Here is a 23,910-nt window from a genome sequence, read left to right on the forward strand (position 1 = left end):
AAAATGCACAGGAGGGGTGGAAGAAAAGATGACAGGAGTGGGTAAAAGGCACTACACTGTGAAGGAAGAGCACGCTGCCACCAACATCCCTCCTCTTTTTCTCGAAATCGAGTGGTTATCGTTTGTGACTGAAGCCAAGCTGCACAGACTGTTTCTCTCCACTCTCTGTGTGAATTCATAGCAAAAGCAGCTTTCTTAACCGCTAATTACAACTCAAAGCTCATTAAACCACCAGTTTTATACACACACACATGCATGCGCAACCACTGATGATGACGTCATACGTCATCCTTTACATCCAGATGACTGATCCGTTCCAAAATCCCAAATCAAACACATCCCTGCTCCCCGAGAAAACACTATCCCCTTCCAGAATCCACACCAGATCTACATTTACAGCTGAACACTCAGCCTCTAACACAAATCTTGTTTCTTTTTCACCTCAAAGATGCAACGAGGCAAGGCCCAGAAGCGACAGCGCCAATGAGGAACTGGATCAGATGGCAATGCTAAAACATCGATAAAGTCCCTGTGTTGCCGCGGCCTTCCACAGCTTTGGCTCGTTCCTCCTCGGCTTTTTATCCCTGAACACAAGCTTTGCCGAGCACTTACACCAGTGGCCTAAAAGCAAGCTGTGTGTAAAAAGAAATGACAGGGCCCTTAAAAGGGGAGAATCCATCAGGCTTGGGTTGTTACAAAGTGGTCCTCTATTAAAAATGCAGCAGGGCCATTACCTCAGGACCGGTGCCTTTCTCCTCTGGCTATCTCAAGCCCATACACTGTAAAATGTAACTGATGATCTTACTAATAAAAGTAAGTGATTATAACTTATTTTGAATAAGTTTGTTGACTTTACTAAGTTTAACAAAGTAATGACAACTTTTTAGCACTGAAAGTTATTAAACTAAATAGGTACAATTAAACTTTACTTACAATAATGAGTATTTTGAAATGAGTGGTTATGCACAGTTCCACAAATAGGTGGAGTCGATTTAAGTAAAGTCAACTTATTACATTTTACAGTGTAGAAACCAACTAGCTAACTCAGATCGCCCCATTACAGCCTGGACCACACATGAGTGCTGGTCATGAATGAATACTGGAAGTGCTTACAGTTAGTTTCAGATAAAGGTGACAGTGACCAGATGCACATGCAAAAGACTTTTTATATAACAGTATTGCACCTCGTAGTGTAGTTTATGAATCTATCTCTATGCCACACACTCAGAAAAGTATTTTTTGCTGCTTGTTCAATTTACTTAAAGGGTTAGTTCACCCCAAAATGAAAATTCTGTCATTAATTACTCACCCTCATGTCGTTCCAAACCCGTAAGACCTTCGTTCATCTTCGGAACACAAATTTAGATTTTTGATGAAATCGGAGAGCACTCTGACCCTCCATAGACAGCAACTGTAATGTTCCCAGGTCCAGAAATGTAGCAAGGACATCGGTAAAACAGTCCATGTGACATCAGTGGCTCAACTTCAATTTTGTGATGCTACGAGAATACTTTTTCTGCACAAAGAAAACAAAAATAATGACTTTATTCAACAATTCTTCTCCCCAGAGTTACCGTCCTCCGCCATTTTAGAGAGTATCACAACGCATATGCACGCTTTCCCCTAAGCGTAAACAACGCTGATTACGCAGATTACGTTCATGCGCGTGCTTTCTCCCCCGAACGTAACAACGCTGATTACGTCGATTACGTACTTAGGGAACTCTCCAAAATGGCGGAAGACGCAACTCGGGGAAGAAGAATTGTTGAATAAATTATGTTGTTTTTGTTTTCTTTCAGCACAAAAAGTATTTTCGTAGCTTCGCAAAAATATCTTAATTTGTGTTCCGAAGATGAACGAAGGTCTTACGAGTTTGGAATGACATGAGGGTGAGTAATTAATGACATAATTTTCATTTTTGGGTGAACTATGCCTTTAAAGGGATACTCCACTCACAAATGAAATTTCTGCCATCATTTATTCACCCTCATGTCATTTTAAACCTGTATGATGTTATTTTAGGGAACACAGAAGAAGATTGAAAATTGTCTGTTTTTTTTTTCATACAATGAAAGTCAATGGGGACCAGTGTGGTTCTGAACACCACTGACTGAAGCCTTTTCGAAATATCTTCTTTTGTGAGAATGAGTAAATGATAACAAAATGTAATTTTTTTTATCCCTTTAAAATGTGCTAACAATTCTTGAACATTGCCATAACTTAATTTCATTACTTTCAATTCACTTAAATTTTATGTAAAGTGTAAGTTATCTTAATTCTTTCGTTCGGGAGAGTAAAGTTTGAAATCAAGTGAAAATTAAATGTTTTTGATTCAAGGAAAAGGCATGCTTTTGGTAAATGTTCAGTTTGCTTAGTGAGTATCTGTCATGTTGGAGTTTTTGTGGTTACTTAGATTGTGGGCGGACACATGAAGGCTGTGGTGTGTGTTTTGTCACTCAATGAGAAACAGCTGTGTTAATGACAGTGCATTGATGAGTCTCTTATTTTTTTTCTTTCTCCCATATGTTAGTCCCTTCATTTTGTAAATGTATTTAGCATGTGAACATGCCCTGTGCTGGCTTCTTTTTTTCAAGATCTTTTTTTCAGGTGAAATAAAATTAATGTGATCTCCTTGAATTAAGTTTCAATTTCTCAGTTGTTATACTTGCAGCTGTTAGACAGCAAACTGAGACTTCGGTTAGGTATCCTATTTCTCAAAATCAAAATAATTTTAAAAAATCCTTATCCAGTGATCACAGCTGACTAGAAAGGTCATGGAAAAGGGAAATTCATTGGTCGAAAGAGTCCTACATAAAACATGATAACTCCATTAAGTGTCTGGAGCTATGAATGAAACGTTTTTTTCCCTAATAGTTTGGTGCGCTAATATGGAATGAAAATGAAGTGCGGTCTTTTGTTTGTATATTGACGTGTCTCACCGGATCAGATTTTACAGCCAGAACAATCATTTTTATCAGTGCTATTGTACGAGTACTTTAAAGCTGCAGTCCGTAAGTTTTGCCTCTTTGTCACCATCTCTGTTTGAAAACCTGGAATTGAAGTTACTTGCGGAATTATCTTCCTTGAGTGGGTTGTACTCTGGCACGGCTCCAGCGCGGATGAATCTAATGTTTTGAGGAGTATGTGTGGCAGTCAGTCACCGCACCGGTGTGGATATTATTAATGCTAACAACATCAGCATTGTGTGACTATGAGTATAGTGTGTGTGTGTAGATTTCAATTTCTGCACAGTCTAATCTCTAATTGTCATACCATTCGACAAAAAAAGTTACGGACTGCAGCTTTAACTCATAAGCATGTGAGTGACAATGAAAGTTTCTTCTTGCACATTCTCATATTGGTTTTGTGTGACTAGATGCGCATGAGAGTTATTACTCTCTGATGCAAAATGTGAAAATCTAGAACACATTTCATCTTCAGAATGGGCCAGAAAATATTGAACTACTACTACAAACAGCTCTTTTGTGCGCTTTATATTCTTTTCTTTTCATGTTCGTGACTAATGCAGAGCATTACACTACTGAAATGAGGACAATCTTGGGCATTAAATTTTATCCACCTATGAGGGTATGCTTGCCAAGTACGTTCCTCTTTTCAGAGTGAACCCCACCCCTCTGAACAGATGGCTGGAGAGAATGCCCAGGACACAGTAGGAGAGGGAGAGAGAGAGAGAGAGGAAAAGGGAGGGAAGATGAGAGAAAGACAGGGAGGAAAAGAGAAAAACATTGATGGACTAAAAATATGAATGCTTGTATTTAAAACCATTTGTCTTGTGAATATTAGACCACATAGTGATGCAGTTTAAAGTGCTTTCCAATAAAATTAGGTCATGTGACACTATATTTTTGTTCTCACAACTTACTGACATTCAACATTAAATAGAAACCTCAGAGTGAAAAGACTTTCACAAGCTCACAAAGCAGAGATTATCGAAATAGATAGATAGGAGAGACTGTAAGAGCTTATTCAAATATGAAAAGATTTGTGTAGGGCCCTATGATTTCATTGATGTGGAAAATGTGGACGGAATTGTGGAATCCAGTCATAAAAATAGAATTTACCATATAACGTGGAACGTCACAGAATTTGACTTTCCGCAATATATACAGAATATATTCCGTCACAGAATATATATATATATATTTATGACCGATCGTTTCGCTAGATAAGACTCTTATTCCTTTGCTGGGATCATGTAGAGCCCTTTGAAGCTGCATTGAAACTGCAATTTGGACCTTCAGCCCGTTGGGTCCCAATGAAGTCCATTATAGGAAATTTTTATTTTGGAAGTGAACTAATCCTTTAAGGTTTTATGCATTCTTTTGATTATCACCATTTTAATAATAAATTTATTTAAAATCATAAAACAAATTCAAAAAAAAAAAAAGACAACAGAAATAATAATAAAAAAATAATAGGACAATATTATTGTTAAAAATGTAATACATTTTTAAAATGTTATGAATTAAATTTTTTAGACATCAATTTAGATTATTCAAATTTCATTGAACCATTAAAACAGAATCCAGAAAAATGAAAAAAGAAAGGTTGGGAAAAAATACAACTGAATTTATAGGGCCCTATTTGTGACTTAGATGCACACTCCGATGATAACAGAAAAATGACATACTGACAAGCATAATTTAGCACTCTAGGCAGATCTGACATCCCCAACTCGATGGTTACAGGCAGACACTTACAGCAATAATTTTACAGTGCAGGCTTTCCCGATGGAAGTTTTTGCATGTATAATTCACACACGCATACAAAGCCCACACTCTTGTAAGTTCATGTTTCTGCGTATGTCATTATGGATCACTTCCAACAGGAACTCTGGAGAAAAACTCAAATAGCAAAAAATGCTTTAGAGTAAAAACAACCCAAATATTTGATTTTTTTAGAAACCGTATTATAGCCTAACAACATGTAATGTTATTACAAGTAATGTTATTGTGCTCTCAGCGGGAAACGCTGGACAGGGCAAGTCAGGCTTTGTCTTCCAGCGATATCTGATGGACTGAATAACCACATTTTTTAAAATAACAACCAGACAATTATTCAAAATTTGAAGCATATTTTAGGTTTAAATTACTTAATTTGTTGCAGTCAGTAATTTGTGTGTAAAGCTGAGTGTGCTTGTGGATTTTAATCTATCCTTTCACCTGTTTAATGACAGTGTTGGTAATGAATACCGAAAATCAAATTGTCGTTGATACCTGAAAATTGCTTGTCCATTAACGAGTTTAATTATTCAGATGAAGGTTGTTTGGAGGAGGAGAGATGAGAGCATTTTCACCGGTGTGGTAAAAAAATAAATAGGCGCCGCTAGAGGAAAATGAAGCATCAGTCTGGTAATTATCCACAAGCTGAGTAAATATCACAACGTAATAATCCTAAATGACATTGAGAGCAGCAGAAATATAATGAGCCACATATATGCACCATTCCCATAATGCAGCAGGAACATGGCTGGGAAGCCGCGCGTCACCTCACTGCAGGGCAGTTAGCGTGCACTCCCACTGAGAGGAGAGGTTTAAACGGCCGACTGGATGTTATTTCTGCTGTACATAAAGCTGACCCCGAAGAGTGTAACTGAACACCACACACACACATTTGTTCGCATACGCAATCTCATGGCTCAGGATTTGAGTGCTCGCTCTGGCTCTCTTCCCCTTTCCCTTCTTTTGAAACATCAATGCGCACACACACCGTAAAGCTCTGACTTCTAGCCGCTGATTGAATGGAAGACGGGGCCCCACTGGCCTCTGTTGGCACAATACTAGGGGGGAATTACCTCCTTTAAATTCTATTTTATATCCCACTGGTGTATGACTGCTGTCAAGGACACCTCAGCTCACACACTCACGTTTATACATCCACCCATGTTCAGCTAAAACCTGCAAGGGGAAAGGGAAGGGGTGGTGTGATATTGGTACTGTAGATATCCTCATGAGGGGAATACAGTTACATTGTGAATCCATTTGGAATTAAATTGAACTGAGAATTTGACTGTAAGGAAGTAGAATAAAAATTAATTGAAATTGAAAGAAAAAATCACATGACTCATTTTTAACTTGAGAAGCAAAATTTGTCAAGACAAACTGTAAATGTTGGCTTGACAAAGCCTTGTTTGAAATCTTTAAAAAAGTTTTAAAAGCATTGAAGTTTCAAGGTTTATAGGCCTTGACAGACAGACAGACAGATAGATAGATAGATAGATAGATAGACAGACAGATAGATAGATAGATAGATAGATAGATTTCCCATAATTTTATTAAAATGGCATGCACAGCAAAACCCACAAGTTTTAATGTTACCTTTTTGTTAAATTGTTAGGAAGAAAAGTAAACATTTAATCTGCATTTGCAATCTGCTCACTTTGTATAACTATCTTGCTGTATCTTGCTGTAATGCCTGATGTTTGCACCTAATTTCATGTTCAGTGATATCAATGACCCACATTATAAAACAATGGATGAATTTCCAGCCATATTTCATTTTCTTTTGAACCTGCTTCAATGAAAGTAAGTCATTTACATGTAATTGATACCAGGGTCTTTATAATAATTTAACCGAATTACAGATTCTTGACATTAGCAGCTTACTGTCGCATCATAACTTCCCCTGCTTAACATTTGCCTCTCATTGAGCACAGAGCATTATTGGGGCAGAGAGGGAGAGCGAGCGAGGGCAGTGATTGTGTGTCAGTTGCCCCTCTTCCCCCCTCGTGATTGATTTCCCCCGGAGGAATGCCTCCACTCAGAGAGCACGCTAGAATCAAGAGTAATACCAGACCATTTACATCCTCAATCACGCACACACACACAATCGCGCTCACACTGACCCGTGCTCACATGAGGTCCCCATCCTTCACAGGCGAGACCCGAATATCTGAAATCTGAAACGCCATCCCAGTGTCAAAAAACCTCCTCCATCTCCTTTAATAATCTACAGATCAATAATTATTCCCAGACTGGCCCATTTGACCATTACCCATGATGCTCCAGTTTTTGTCATAGTGCTCCACTTCGATAAGGATCACCAACATACTTTGCACATTTCTGAACCTTTTGAATATGCATGCATCCTCTTTGACAGGCCCTATTTAGCAAGGTGAGATTTTGTTGTGAGGACTTCTGGTTTTGACGAAAGAGAAGGACAAAGACATGATGCTCTGGACAAGCCACCACATTCCTCATTAGACAGCGGAAGTGGGTAAGATCAAATTTGACGTGACCTTGAAGGCAGCTACAAGGAGTGGGGAGTGTGTGTGTGTGTATGTGTAGTGCTAGTGTCATGTATAGACTAGCGATGAAGGGCGTCAATCAAGTTATTTCTACAAGCTCCTCTGATATTGGCCAAGCGCTTACTAAATTCTGGTAGTGTAACACTGGTAAGAAGGAGGGAAAGAGAGAGGTCGTAAACATTTACTGATGGAGAGCGACTTGGCCACTGCTGTTTATCATGTGTCTTTTGGGAACACTTGCATATTTGGCCAACGTTGAGCAAGCAACTCCTCCAAAAGACTTTCCATAAATGTTCTTCCCTTACATTCGTCTTTTGCACTTTGTAATTTACCCACCCCAAGTTGATCAGGAAAATGCATCTTCATGCCCTTTGTTCTGACAGCCATTGTTTTTGCTCTGATCCAATCATAGCCCTCTTTCCACTTTCATTCACTCAAACATGTTACACAAGTGCCGGCCTCTTATGGGGCACGCCGCATAAAAACATTCATGAATCACAGAGGGAGGCTGAGATCACCAGTGCCCCCGATAGCATCTCGGCACTATCGATCAGCCCAAGGTAATCAATTCTCCACGTCCGGGTGGTGTAGGGACTCAGAGAGATGGATGCAATTATTCAAGTCCCTCCACCACATGCTACACAGCTGAGAGGACAGAATCTTGGGATCATGAGTTTGTGTGCGAGAGTGTATGCATGCGTTCTTGATAAACGGGCACTCTTGCACCTCCAGAGAGCAGCCCATGTCAAATATCGGTCATGTGGTTTGTGTGTCAGAAATTTGTCAGAACTGTGCAGATGCAAGGAAGCGTGTGAGGCAGACAATCAGTACATCACAAAACCAGATAACCAAGGTGCCTTACCTTAGTCTGAAGGTAGTGAGGGTAATAGTAAGTGTACTGGGGGTACATTGGTTGCTGTTCCAAGCGTTTGCCCATGTAGCTGGAATCCTTCTGGCTGTGGCTGGATACAGAGACTCGCGTGTGGGATCCAACAACTCAAAAAGCCTCTGCTTGTGGTTCCGCAGCTAGAGGCTAGATCCGTCTGAGGGATGGAGCCAGAGGAAGGATGGAGAGAGATAATGAGATGATACGGCACACGGGCAAGTGTGTGTGTGCCGTGCCTCTCCTCTTCACGCTGTCTTCGGGAGCAGGGGAGGAGGAGGTGATGGAAGGAGAGCGGAGGTACGAGGATGGGATAGCAGCGGAGGTGTGAGCAAAGAAAGAAGGAACAGCGGCACAGAAGAGAGGATAGAAGGAAGGAAGGAGGTGAGGGAAGAGGAGGGAGCACTGTGGCAATCACTTCTCCAGAAAACCGGCTTCTTGTCTCCTGCTCATGCCCTGACTTTGACTCTCTCTCTTTCAATCTATCTTGCTCCTTCTTTCTCTCTCTCTCTCTCTCTCTCTGACTGTCGGTGTAGCGTCGGTTCCCAGAGGAGCTTGTCAGATATCCCAGTCGCACACTTTGTTCCCGTCTGGTGGATGCACAAAGCAGCAATGTAGACAGTCGTCGGATTTGGATCTCTGCACACACAGCTGACGGGACTCAATCCCTCCGCAGGAAGGACCAGACGTGAGCGGTAAGGTTACGAGGCACACAGGAAACGGCACAAACTCCACGCAGACTGCAGTATACGAAAAGTCCAAGTGCAGCAATGCTGTTTTTCCTCTGTGATGTTCTTTCCTTTATTACCCGCCTCCCTCGTCTGCCTGCTTTGTTGCGCGCGCGAGTGTGTGTGCGAGAGTGAGTGTGAGTGTGTGTGGCTGTGTGAGAGTGTGTGAGTGTGTGTGCACGCTGCCGGCTGCTCCACACTATGGGGAAGATTGAAGGGATCAGCTCGGGCAGTGCCGTGTTCCTCCTTCTCCTCAGCCTGGTGGGTGGGGCTTAGGGCTGGTTGCACCACTCCCAGCCAGGGGAGTGTCTTAAGCAGCCTATCTCTGTCCTTATGGGAGAGCTGCCGCCCACTGCACGGCTTCACTAGAAGCTGAAGGGAACGACTTACTCCTACTCTAACACTCTGGGGGAGGAGACTGAGGACGACACAGCAAGGAGCCGAGGCCCCCTACTGGTCAACTGCAGACTGTACCTCATCTGATCTCCTTTTTTCACAAGATTTTTTCTTCTCTTTTTATCCTCTGAGTGTATTTTTTACTTCACTTTCTTCAATAAATAAAACATGAATTACCGTAAGATGTTTTTTGCTCTTGTCCGACACATGCTGGTAGCTTTGCATTGGCTGATACACTGACATACTGACACACTGACATGCATAATAGTACATAAGTGCAGTGCAGAAATGGCCATGAATTAGATTCTTCCATAAGGCTAAAGCACTGTTGCTTATTCAAAAAAATAATAATAATAAAGGAAGTAAAATGCTGCGCTGGGAAAGAGTGCAGTTTCATAGCAGATGCTTTTTTTCCACAACCTCTGCAATAATATTTGTTACAGTGGCCAATTATTTGCAGCAGAAAAATTGGACTCAAAAAGGAAGTAAATGAAAAATCACTCCTCAACCATTCCTTTACCATCTTTCTTTCTTTGAGTTTGCACTTTGATCATTGTTTTGACATTGTTGTGGTATTTCTTTTTCCAGGATTCCCAGTGCTTTTTTAAATGAAGTTCACATGCAGATATGCCTGTTCGAAAGAGACAGTTTCAGGGTGTGACAAATTAGCACTAAAAGTAAAAGCAGGCTTTAAGTGTTTGCAGACTGACGGCAGTAATTATGAGAGCTATGGCAATTTTTTTGCCCAAAGACTGCAGTAAAGTGAAAGGAATGTGAAACCTAATAAACAAACAGCGATTGGAAAAGACAACAATACATTTTCATTAGGACAGGCTCTCATAGACGTCTGCAGTGCGGGAGGAGAGAGAGAGATCAGGAGAGAGAGGTGTATAAATCTAGCTCTCTCATCACTATGATTGGAATGCTGAGGCACAGAGGGAGGAAGGGAGAGAGAGAGAGAGAAAGATGAGAAGCCGGTGGAAGGGGTTGAAATAATCCACTGCACACCAAGTGCATGGCCACTAAAAGTCAAAGCAGTTAACAGCAATGGAAACACAAATGGAGCTGCTTTGCAAGAGATGACAATGGAAACACTATTAAAGGGGTCATTTCATACAATTTTTATTTAATTTTTTTCCCTGAGGTCCTTTTATAACGCAAGTAATGGGGTTTTGTTGTGCCAGAGCATTCATAGTTATGTTATGACCATTTTCACCCTGTCTCTGATCCTTATAACTGAACCATCCATTTGTGTTTTTATTTATTTATTTATTTATTTTTTGCTCTCCCTGTAAGGGTTGCTTACACACAACATGCAGGTTTGCTGTTAAGTCCAATACATTTTTTAACTGCCCATCCTTCAATAACACCCTTTTTAAAGTCTGCATTCTATGTTATGCAGGATCACAAAACAGTCTATGAAGAAATGTGATGCACAAACTGTTAGATCAGATTGAAAATCAGAACAAGCTGGTTTTTTTTGCAGCTTAGTTTTCTGTGGTCATTTTGGAATAGGGATATTTGAGTTACAGTGTGTTTTCATAGTACATCAAACTTTTATCTCAAAGGATCAAGACACATTGGATTCGGTATGATGATACATTCATTGCTTGATACCATATGACAGAATATTTTTGTCTTTGAAAATATAAAAGTAAATATATTTATTTTTTAAATAATGTATGTATATATATATATATTTACAAATCAATTCAGATATGAACCTGTACTGTATATTAAATATTACATAATGGCACAGATCCAATCAAACATTGAGATCACAAGATTTGTTTTTGTGATGCATATTAATTCCATATTGCTCCACGTAGTTATGTGTATTGGTTTGAAGAGTAGCCAGATGTTTTTTGAAGAGTAAAGGAGTAGAAATTAATAGCCTTTTTATTTCCTTACTTTGCCTAATGTTTTGGGGCTTTTCTGGAGTGATTGTGCAGGGTTAGCGTGAGTACACGCTCACAGAACGAGGCCGGTGCCGTGCCGCTGTAATTGTTCTTGCTACGGTCTTCAAAGAACTCTGCAAATGGAGCTGGACACGCTCCCTGCAACTCAGGGGTACCATTCTCAAAAAGCCAAAGAAGAAAAAAATGCTCTCATCTGGACTGCTGCACAGCTGGGAAAATAGAGTTGGCTGTTCTCATTTGTGGGACGACAGAAACAAACATGGGATAATTGTGTCCCTTGGATGGAAGGAGGGATGTAATACTGTAGTGTCAGTCGAACGCCTGTTTAATGCATATAAGGAGAAACAGACCTCTACTGTTTGCTTAAAGTGTTAAGTTTTGGTTTAGTATTCAATATTGAACAGCAGAGTCTATGTCATAGAGAATATCACTACATCAAGAACATATTAAGGTAGACATTCTTTTCCAGTAGATGGAAATACTTAAATCTACCACTAATGTGCTATTCCATCACACCAGTCTCTAGCTAACAAATGTAATATTGAAGTCTAATGCTTATACAAATGAAACAGCGTGATAGTTTAGATGGTAAGGTAACTGATAGCTTGGAGGTGTGCTCTTTTTTAAACAACCACAATAGCAACGCTCTGGCAACCAGCCACAAAACTCTAGCATTGTGGTGCCATGTTTTGCACAGACAAGCACCACTAATTTTCTTCAAACAATGTAAAAATGTAGTTTTGCATGTACCATCCACACTTCAGCACAGCCACGTTGGCCACAATCCCGCCACCTGGGGGTTTATCCCAACTGGCTCCGGCCCAGCCAATCTGCTGTCTGAGTGGTGCTAGCAAACACCTTTCTCGTCCAGTGACAGTCGGGCTAGATAAGTAACAGCACAGGCTTACCTGAGATAAAAGCTGCAATGCCATCAATCATGAAGAGGGGGAGGGAGGGTGAAAAAGAGAGTGTTAGAGACAAAGCGTGTGAGAAAACGAACAAGAAACGGATAGAAATAGAGCACATCCAACATGCATGCATAATCAATTTGCGATCAGACCTCACCGACACAATTTATCACAGCAATCTTTGACTATATTAATATTCATTTCTTATCTATAGCTCATTGTTTGCAAACAATGGAATGGAAACGATCTGAAGTGTGGAATTTATATCCAATCTAATCAAGGAGCGCATATGGGGTGAATCATAGTACCAGGCACGTAGAAGGAGTGCATTCATGCACTCTACCATTGGCCTACTACTTTTGGGACAGATTCTTTCCATGCTGTTTCCATTTAAAGAAGTAGCTGTTACAGGGTCAGATTGACCTTGCATGGCAAATCACATCTCCAGAAATGCAGTTTGATTGATAGTGGCTGATTGTGTGTGAGAGACATGGTAAGAAAGAAAGCATTTTACATTACCATGTTTATGACACTTTTGTTTACATTTTAGGATGAAAAGATGGCAGGTTGCAGAAGATCCGTGATTGCATGGAATACAAGCGGTAAATACTGTGTGATGTCTACTATTTTTTTTTATTCAACAATATTTTTCATTATTCAACTATACAAATATTTCACAGTAATATGTTACGCTCTCAGAAAAAAGTAAAAAAAAATCTATCACTGGGGCCGTAATCTTTCAAAAGTTATACTTTTGTTATTTACCCCTAAAGTGAACATATTGGTACCTTAAACTAAAGTTACAAATTTGTACTTAAAGTGTACATATTTGTATCTAAATAGAATAAGTACCCTTTTGAAAGGGTACCACCCCAGTGACAGCGTTTGTTCTTCTTCTTTTTCTTTTTCTTTTTTTTATTTAAGTGTAATGTATTGTGGTCACGTAACCTCACTAATCCTGTGCATGTCAGTAGTGTAAAGTTATAATCTTAGATCTTTTATTTATTTATTGCATTTTAAGTTCAGGTTTGTATAAAAAAAATTTGGCCTATGAGATTTAACATGTTAATGTTCTGTGATCAATGTGGTCAGTTTAACATGGAAAAAAAAAAAAAAACTTTCCCATTCAATGCAACATTTATTTTAGCTTCCTAAAGCTATACTACTATTCACTTAATACTGATATTTACTAATATTAAGTTGTAATTAGTGCTAAATTCTCTCATGTCAACACTTTCTCCAGGCCCTTCAAACCACGGTTTCCTAGAAAAGAATGGCTGCACATGTCCCACAAGTGGATTAATGCCTTATGTAGGACACCCTACCTCATTTTCCACCAGTAATGTATGCTAGTCTAAATGCACACACACACAGAGAGAGAGAGAGACAGTATAGTAATTTACTGATAACTGCAGAAAACTGGTATTAGTTTAAATGATGCACAGCCCTAGTAAAACAAACATTTGGCAGTCCAATCAACTAATCAAGAAATGAATAGCTACAGTATGTTCAGAACAGCATACTAATTATTTCTGCAGTATAGATATTGCAGAAATCATATGCTAGTAGGGCATGCTGAACACAGCAGATGTTAAAAATCACAGCTGATACTACTTCCGTTTCATCCATCACACTAAAAATGAAAGGTCAAATTGATCACACGCATTTTGGGATACAACCATGCAGCATGTGCTGTTGTATACTGCTTATTTTGACAAATGTAGTAGGCTGTTAAGGTATTCTGTTCATACAGTAAATTTGCATACAGTGCACAGCATGCTACAGCAATAACACATGTAGAATGCAATTCCGAATATAACCAGTGTTAACTGGGTCAAAATGACCCACAACTAAACACAAAAGGGTTAAAAGGCACTCTTTAGTAAAAACATTTGAAATGACAGGCACATAATACCAGCAATATTTCAACCTCTTCCCAAAGCAGTACTCAAATGGGTTAGAAAACATGATATGTTTTGAAATATTGGTGAAGTAGGTGGGCTCAAAACCAACCCACCCATCTCCAAGAAAACGTCCCCATGTGTTTTATCACTCATGAGCGCCTTGTTAAGTCCCGGGGTAGTTGAGGTTCATTTCACACAGCTTTGTTCCCCGCGCTTCGACTCGAAGCCATAAAGTTTAATAGAGTTCCTCTAATCTCACACTGGGCGACCCACAGCACAGCGGCGCACTTATTAGATCCTCTGCCGGCAAAGAGCGGCCACAGATTCACACCAGACATGCGGCGCGGCAAGAAGTGCAATCTTCTGCTCTTCAAATGACTGATTTCATCCTACGTTTCTTTAAGTGTGTCATTTGAGTAACTGGTGGTACTACAGTGAGCTGGCCCGAAGAGGAGGGCGGGATGGGTGTTTGTGTGAATATTTTTGTGTGTGTGAGGAAATGAGGATGGGTTTTAGATGCTTTAGAAGAATGGTTAATGTTAGAACAAAATGAGAAAGAGCTGGGTGGAGAGGGGAAAAAGAAAAACAACAACAACAACAAAAATCCAATTTAAACCAATTTACTTTATTTATTCACCCTCATGTTATTCCCAATATTTATGACTTTCTTTCTTCGGCAAAAAAATGTTTCAACTATTTTTGTCCATATAATGAATGTTAATGGGGTCCAAAACAACACTGGACCCCTTTACTTTCATTGTAAGAACAAAATAAGTTTTAAAAAAAAGTCAGTTATTTGGGTGACCTATTCCTTTAAATCATATTCTTGGTCTTACTGTGCATGTTATTCCAAAGAAATATATAGCACATCTGTCTTCGTAATTTCCCGCCCTACATTTTTATCTCATTGAACATCCTGTTTCGCTCGGAAATACATCATATTTCATATATAAAACGGGTTGCAAATGCCGTTTTATGTTGAAACGGGTGGATATTAAACTAGTTCCTGTTTTTCCATTTGGCGTATACACTGATAAACAAATGATGGAGAGGCTTTTCTCAGAAAAACACACCAAGCAGAGATTATGGCTGACAAGTTTGCATTAATACGTCGCCACTCACTGTCGTAGAGCTGGAGAAACGGCGCTAAAAATACCCGTTAATTTTAATCTCTCCAAAAGTGGGAATGGATAAATTATTATTTCGTTAATAGAGCCGAGATGTAGCACTTCCTGCCATGTTGCATTCATTAAGCTAAAAGCTAACCAAGCTGAACTGATCTGTGTCCGTAATTGGAGAGTCATGGCGGCGTCGTATGAACATTCAACAGATTGGCTCCATTAACCAACCACAGATTAATGAAAGTCGCTGCCTTTTCCAGAAAAACAACAACAACAAAAAAAGAGCAAAACAATTTGGCTTTCTGTCTGGAATTCCATCATGAATGAAATTATTGGCAAGAAAATATTTTTTTTATGGGTCTCCCTCTCTCTGTCTGTCTCTCGGCAGGTGGAGGTGTCTCTAATGGAGGTAGTTGAGAATGGTCTAGCGTGACTGACGCATGAAGCACCAGTGGAAGGTAATTAATTTCTGTAAACGACTGCCATGTCTGTCAGCTTTTATAAACGAGCGTTTATGTGTTATGGACGATTTAACCAACCCCATTGAGGGGAGCTGACAGAGATGAGTGGAAAAGAGACAGAGAGAGAAAGAGGGAGAGAAATTAACACAAAGCGCTGACCATGTGAATAGACCCGCGCTTGCAGTTTGAAATGAGCTCCCATCTCATGATATGGCCACCGTTCAGCTGTCACACAAGCGTTATAAATCATGCTGTGAATCTCACATACCCCAGCGCTACAAGCCATGTGTGGAAAGTGACATTTGTGAGTTTCTTTTGTGACTTTATACGGCAGACAAGTGGAATGTGAGCCCCAGTCTGCCATAACTCTAGCCTCGAATGTTTGCACAATGCACAAACGTACAGGAAGCATATCATATAAATGATTAACTTCCCCCAAAGCACTCTGGGACAGTCAAGAAATAATTTTGTGCATATGTAATGTATATATTGAATTTCAGGCTGAGGCAACGTTTTTGTGATTCTGTTTAACCGGTTACTCTGTGGGTGACACCACTGGGAAGCTACTTTGAAACTGAAGCTTGTGAAACTGCAGGCTACTCCTACTTTAAATTCACGCTAGACGTTTGAAAACATAGTTAGCTAGGCTACTCGCTACTAAAAAAAAGTAGTTAATTATATTGAAGCTATTTAAGAAGTAATAGTTTTTGAAATATTAAATAAGTTTACAACAATTTTGGCCCTTAAATCTGACTGGCAGATGGAGCTGCATTTCAATAGTGTTGATATAGCAGTACAATTACAGTGTTTGTGCATTCCAGACAGACTGTGCACTGGTGGGAATTTTAACAGTGGATATTTCTGCAGGTTGCATTGTTAGTCCAGTAGGTGGTGACAAGTGACTGTCTTTTTGAGTGAGTTATTCATTCATTCATTCATTTAGCCCATTTGCTCAAAAGCACAGATTCATTCAGACATGAAACAAGTGGCTGTCTTTATGAGTGAATCATTTATGAGTCAATGATTCAATTACTCGCATAAAGACAGCCACTAGTTTCATGCCTGAATCAAGCAAGTGTTTTTAATGAATCTGTTGAATCAGTCATTCACTGACACATTCTGGCACGAAAAAAAATGGTGAGTTAGTCATTGACCGATTCATTAAAAAAACTGATTCATTCAGGAATATCCATACATTATAGCGTTTTGATGCTTACATTCACTTGTAGCATTTAACATGATTGATTTTAATGTTTTTTTTTATTATTATTATTTATTTAAATAAAATTGTATAGATTTTTAATATCAGATTTTTATCAACCATAGCATGAAAATAATATCTGTGCATCCCCTATTATTTGCATTTATTTAGTGTTTTTCTCCTATTGTCCATGAAAATAGACTTGGACAGTGGGAACTGAGAATAGACTTTTGGACAGTTTGGACCTGTTTTTGGGTCACAACAGTCTAGTTGACAACCACTAGTGTAGAACAAAGCTAAGCTACTGTTACACTATTAAAAAATGCAGTTAATTTAGTTGTTACGCTACTTTGAGTTTGTTAACCCCTCAGCACTGGTGGCTAAGCTGTCACGTTTGACACAAAATGCTTGTGTAAAGATGTGTGCAATATCTAAGAATGTGTGTTGAAAACGTGTGCGTGTGCCCTGGAATTAATGTTCCCTCCTCTGAGCTCCATATCCACTAGGTCATAATCATCTCCTCTAATGTCATTCCTCACGCCGGGCCCATGTAGAAATAATTACGAAATGGAGGTGCAATTTTCATACTGCGATACTGAGAAAAGTGGCACACAAGGCCTCGGAAATGAAAACAAGATAGACTGTAGATTCCAACGAGGAATCGTTGCCTTTTCCCAGATTGTATTTCTCTAACAAATAAGTTTTTCGGTTGTTAAAGCTTAACTTGAAAGCCATCCACCGGGCCTGTCGAACAGCAGGCGAGAGACACAGAGAATTTTCGAATGGCATCACCACCGAATGAGACATGTTACCCTCCCACTCACCATGTTCCCATGAACCCTAGAGGTCCAAAGCCTTTTTCCCAGCTCTCTCACCCCTGCTGTAGAGGGAGCTTTGATGAAGGGTTCACACATCAGTTGGCTTTAAGCGGGAGTGTGTAATGCAGACTCCAGGTCCTGTCTCTAGTTGTGCAGACACCCTGGGTAATCAGGTCCATGAAATGTGTTTTCACTGCTGATTACAGAGCAGCGGAGTGTAGACGGCCTGCACGCCACTGGAAAAGACCCCCCAATACGGATACAGTAACACCGCTTACTACCAGTGTGGAAAATGCAACTTCATTCAGAACAGCTTGAGAGCTTAAATCACTCCATTATTTCTCTGCATTAACCAGATAAAGGGTTGTGGGAGGATGGAAGGAGGATAAAAAAAAAGACTTCATTCTTTCCAAAAATAAACCTCTGAATGAAAATGGCCCTTTGAGGGGGAACAGTGGCTGAGTGCCATCATACAACTATATACTGCGCAGTCTAGCTTAGAGAGCTGGAGTAAAGGCTAATGGATTCTCTCTTTATGTATTTATTGACTGATTTATTTATTTAATTTTATTGTTTATTTATTTATTTTGGTAGCTGCATTAACAATTAATAAAGTGCACACAAGCTTTTATCATTCAGATTCTTATTTCTAAACTACACATGCTTTGTTACATATATTAAACATAATTAATTATTAGGGCTGTTTAAGAGCTAATACGTGTCCACTTAATGCAACTGATTATGAATATATGCAATGAAAAATAACTTTGGAGCAATTCAAGCCTGAGGTACCTTCATGGTTCTTGCATTCAAAAACAGCTGTACTGAGCATAACAGAATTAAATAATACGAAAAAAATACATTAACTTTTTGTAATGTCCATTCAATGTAATCATTTATATTATCTTCATTTTTTACGCTTTATTTAAAATATATATGATTAATTAGCATATCATATAATTAATTAATTTGCATTTTTTGTAATCAATTGACAGCTCTAGTAAACATACAATTATTAGAATGTAACTGGCAATCTGTTATCAATTGGATGTCCTAATGTTGTGTTTCTTACACAGTTGTTCTATCAGGTGTTATATTAGGAAGATGGTCGTTTAGAGGATTGTCTCCCTGGAAGCAGCTGCGAAAAGCTCTTTGTCGTGATGGTTTCTGTTTTTCCACTTGGTGAGTTTAATGACAGGAGAGACTCCAGAGTGCAGCAGATCAGGGAACGAGGGAAAGAGCTGCTCCCGTAAAGGGTGCCATGAACTTAAACATCCTTGTCCTGCAATAACATTCAATTGTCTGGTTTGCATAATCCACAGCTCCTGATCAAGCACTCTCTGTTCTCTGACTCAGCATGGTTGTGGGGATGTATAAAATAGCACCCATCCTGAAAACAATCTTGTTGTCAATTTACATGTAAATAATATTGCTGATCCTGTAAAGGGCACGCCAACATTATTTTTTTAGATTCAAATAACCAATTCAGCATGTGCCCGATGTACATTTGTATGTTAGCAGCTTGCTTTTCAGAATATGTAATGGTGTTGCTTTTTTGGGATCTTTCAGAATACAATTTCCAGTTAGAGAAGAACTGTTTAAGATTATCATCAGCGCCACCTACCCATGATGCTTTGTTTTGTGGGAATTTGACAGCTCCCCTAGGGACTTTCATGCCATATTAATGGTAAGAAATATGGTGACTTCCACTGTAATTACAAAAGCACTGCAGGCAGACATGGTGTGTCGTAATTCACCCACTTCCCTTCATGTTTGCACTGCAGGGCGGAGAATGGCACTATCTATTTCATCAATGTCTTAATTCTTACCTTTCTCATTAAACATGTGCCGCACATTGCAGCTAGGTCAGTCCACCGATGAAAACTGAACTGGGAATGAAACTTATGTTCAACTGTAAGCAATTACTTTCTGTTAAAGGGACAATTTGATGGTAAAGTTTTACACTATACACACTATAAAAATGATCCTGTTAAATTTATAACTCTCTGGCAAGCTGTGGTTGCCAGAAATTCACTGTAATAAAAGTACAAACACTGAGTTTAATGTTTTTGAAAGTAGTGGCTTATGCTCACCAAGGCTGCATTTATCTGATCAAAAATACAGTACAAACAGTAACATTTCGAAATAGTATTACAATTTAAAATAACAGTTTTTCATTTTATTATTATTATTATTATTATTATTATTATTATTTAATATGTAATATATTCCTTAATATATAGGGTCCACGCCCTCCTAAAACGCCTCGTTTCAACACGCCCCCACATGTCTACATCACGATGTGGGAAGATTTGCATACCACCGCCAAAATGTTCACGCAAAGAAAGAAGGCTTAACTTTATTGTTGCTGCCACTGCCGCCGCCATGTTGTGAAGACACTGTGTGTTTCGTTGAGAAAGCGAAAATACTTTGTTTGGCCTTCCAAAAGAGGACACGACTAGAAATCAGTGGTTAAGTGGTATTTATTTACAACACTGCAACATCATATGACCCCTTTAACTGTAAATACTACATTTTACTTCCAAAAATAATACTTTTTATCATTTCCATGTGCATTTCATATATGTATTATCATATTAAATGTTTATTATCATGTTAAATGTATTACAATATTTGACCATATATGGTAAACTAAAATTAGACAGTTAACATGTTTTTACTGTAATACTGTACATTCTTACCTTCTGTTTCTGTGAAGATTATTGAATCTTTTTACAGCGAGAGCTATGGGAATTGGAGCGTCAGTGTGAGTGGTAAGTGGCTGAGTTCCTCTGTTGTCTGACAGTGCAAGTCCACAGAATATGCTCTGGATTTGAGGAAAAACAACAGTTCCGAAAAGTGATAGCACAAAGTTACAGGTTGAGAAGGAGATGGATGGAGAGTACTCATTCAGCACAAGTTTCATTTTGCCTTACAATATGTAGCATCCTCTTCCCACACACTCTCTCTTTACAATTGTTCCTCTCCAATCTATATATAGATCAGCATCCCAACTTTCCAAATTGTTTGGGTAAAGGAATAGCTCAGATAAAAATTGAAATTTTGTCATAATTTCTGTCATTATCTCATATGTTCATATTTACTGCATTAAACTGCAAAGTCAGTGATGTTGAATGGCATTGGTTCTCTTGTCACGTAACTGTGTGCACTGCACCAAGATTAAATACATGGAAATGCAGTGATTAAGGGTAGAATTTCTACTGACTAATGTCTTAAATTTCTGTCTCTTGTATGAAGATTACATTTCAGAAGACCTGCATTGTATGAATCGTTCAATGTTAACTTTTTTGTCATTTTTGCTGCTTGACAGATCTCCTTTTATTCTCCTCAGAAGTGTTTGGAATGACATGAGGGTCAGTAAATGATGACAGAATTTTAATTTGTTTGTTGAACTATTCCTAACTTATCCATTTCTGCTTTAGCTTTAGTTGCCCTTTTGATGAAAACACTAGCAGCATTGAAGTACACAATCAGAGCTGCTTCCAGTCTCCTTTCCATCTCAAAAACACTGGTGTGACCAAACCTCTGGGGAGAAAACTCAGCGCTGATGACTTTCATGTTCCAAGCCCGAGGATTCTCATTTTTCTCTGGATCTGTGATGAGAAGCAGGCAAAAATGTGTAAAGAAGGTTAGGCACATTTTTCTTTTTCTTTTTCTTTAGATGTTCACTGATCTGTTTACATCTCTATTTTGTGCCCCAAATGTGTTCAACTCTCCCCAGCAGGTTTCATTAGCTTTGAAGTGACAGGGAAATAATGGCTCACAGCTCTTGTGTTTAAAATGTAGTGTATGTTGATATAATTATTAATTATATTGGCATCATTTTCAGGTGAACTATTGTCATATCATTTATGTTGCTTATACATTTTATGACTCTTGTTTTGTGCCCTTGTAAAAAGGTAACTTTTGTGAGCTTTGTAAATGCCAAAACCAGCATGCTGACATCAGCTCCAAAAGACTCATAAAATGTCAAACCTTGATTAAAACAGTGTTTCTGATATAAAACACCATAGTCATGCTACATAACTAAAATAACAACTATTCAGTACTTTCAAGTAAAGAAGTAAGACCAGAGTTTTGAAGTTGGTCCAACATTTTTTGTATAGTGAATTTGTCCCTGTAAATCTACAAAAATCTTATAATAATAATAATCATATATTGTTATTATTTTGTTGTATTTATATGTGTATATTTTTCTCTCATTTAATGTGAAAATCTTAAACCAGTCTACACTGGTTTGGTTTTGTTTGGCCGCTTTCAGGCTGGAAAACCAGCTAAACATTAGGTTGGCCAGGTTGAGAGGCCAATTTAAACTAGCTAATGCTGGTTTAAGCTACATTTAAGTATAAATGATGGCAGTATTACTAGTTCTGTTCTAAAAGCTAGTGAGCTGCTTTGCTGTCTGCTGCCTACATAGGCAGCTCCCTTCTAAGGCAGCATCCTGACCATCATTGAACCTCATAAGTGAGCAATACTCTATATAGCAACTCCGTACATCATATCGAGCTCTGTACATCTTGCAGTTGATTTCAGTAGTTTTACATTTGTGTGATGAAGCTAATAATCACAACGAACGTACGAACGTGCACTCATATATTAGCTCATATTCAATGATACATTCGATGGTGTTTTAGACTTTGGCCAAAACTAGGTATTTTAGGAGCATGGGCATAATTTTCAACAGCACACGTCTGTGCCTTAAAATGCTGCCAAAGTATAGGCAGCTCACTAAGTTTTAGAACAAAGCGAATGACTTGCCATGCTGTAGGTAATGAGGCACTCTTTATGCAGAGTACTTCCCAGTTGCTAAAAAAACAAAGTCAACAAAGCATATTTCTGAAGTGACTCAGAGTGTCTCTCATCTAATTTGTATGTTTATCCTTATTCAGTCTTATAATTTGCAGCCCTCATCAATGCAGTTCCAAGGTAGGATTTATCGTGTCTTATTTTGTGAGCCATCCAACAATAGCTTTTCACTATAGCTTTAACTTTTTACCACGAGGCTGAAAAATAACCCTGACACACACACTTTAAAGCTCAACATCTAAACTTAGGACTAAAGGATAGATGTAATAAAAACCACAAAGAGCAAAGACGTGTGTGGAAGTCTTTTTACTTCCTAGGGAAAAATTAGGTAAGAAGATTTTTAACAGCACAAGCGTTATTAAACTCGGCTCTAGCTCACAACCGTCCTGAAGGCATAAAAGCCGGTTTCGGAGAAATCCGAAAAGAGTGATGAACAGATGGAAAGATGTACTGCCAGGAGAAGGATGAAGAGATAAAAGGAAGTAGAGAGAGATTTAGGTGCACGTCAGGAATGTCAAGCACAATGAATGTCATGGGAGCCACTGCCGTCCCTCGGAGCGACTCTACAATTGCTCTATCATGGCGCAGGAACCGTAGTCGCCATTTACATGCTAGTTTAGCTCTGCCAATTCAATCATGCCATGATGAACATGATGTCAGCATCCATTACATGAGGGACGGTTGAAAATCGGGCCGAGTTAAGCAGGGTCCTGGGGTTTGCATCGCAATTGCGGCTGATACGCTAAGTCTGCGGTTCCTGTGGTCTGGTTGTTCACACAGGAAGGAGTGGACCAGATGTATAAATCAGAATTCAAAGGAAGCAGGCTGGGGGAGGATGCTGGCAGCCAGACTGAAGAGGGGCCCAAAAAAGTCCTGCTGTCAGGCAGCTCATTCATCAAACGCAGAGAGGGTGGCCTCACCCGGAGGCCCAGCCGGCCTGTCCTCCTCTCCAATGTTGGGGAAAACTTTGGCCTGGTCTCATTTTAGCTAGAGAAGGTGTTAATTAAACTACCCAGATCAGTCTGAATGTGAGAGAGGCGAGCATACAAGCCGTGAATCTTGCTGGGCTTCTCTTGAAGCCCCCGCTGTGTGTTGGATGTGTGATCCTGGCACTGCGCAGTCCTCTCAACCTAAAGTTTTTTGATGGTCCACGCCTGCCGCCTCAGCCATGCTGATCTTGAGCAGTTTAAACTGTTTATGGTGGCATTAGAGACTTGTTAGTGACTCATAGCTTTACTCACTAATTGCTTTAACTTTTGTTCAAAGACCTTAAGTGTGTTAAAGAAATAGTTCACCCAAAAATGAAAAATCTGTCATCATTTAATCACTCTCATGTCGTTCCAAGCCTGTATGCCTGACTGTGCAATACAAAAAGTGAAATTTTCAGTAATATCCTCGCCATTTTAACAAATCATTAAACAAATCATAAATGAGTTGTTTGAGTAACAAAATATAGGCCATACTTATATGACTTACA

The 23,910-nt window shown here is 39.2% G+C and overlaps 1 protein-coding gene across 2 annotated transcripts in view; it reads right to left on the minus strand.

Annotated features, from left to right (window-relative positions):
• Positions 1–9,091, minus strand: part of LOC107713827 (RNA-binding motif, single-stranded-interacting protein 3-like) — a 134,645-nt gene extending 125,554 nt beyond the window's left edge. For both annotated transcript variants that reach the window (XM_016519456.1, XM_016519457.1), the window contains exon 1: positions 8,130–9,091. In XM_016519456.1, the coding sequence (XP_016374942.1) occupies positions 8,130–8,204 (75 nt within the window). In that variant the 5' untranslated portion in view covers positions 8,205–9,091. The remainder of the gene's footprint in view (positions 1–8,129) is intronic.
• Positions 9,092–23,910: the final 14,819 nt, after the last annotated feature.

This window comes from Sinocyclocheilus rhinocerous, unplaced genomic scaffold, assembly GCF_001515625.1.
Source record: "Sinocyclocheilus rhinocerous isolate Xijiao unplaced genomic scaffold, SAMN03320098_v1.1 scaffold779, whole genome shotgun sequence".
Classification (NCBI taxonomy): Eukaryota; Metazoa; Chordata; class Actinopteri; order Cypriniformes; family Cyprinidae; genus Sinocyclocheilus; species Sinocyclocheilus rhinocerous.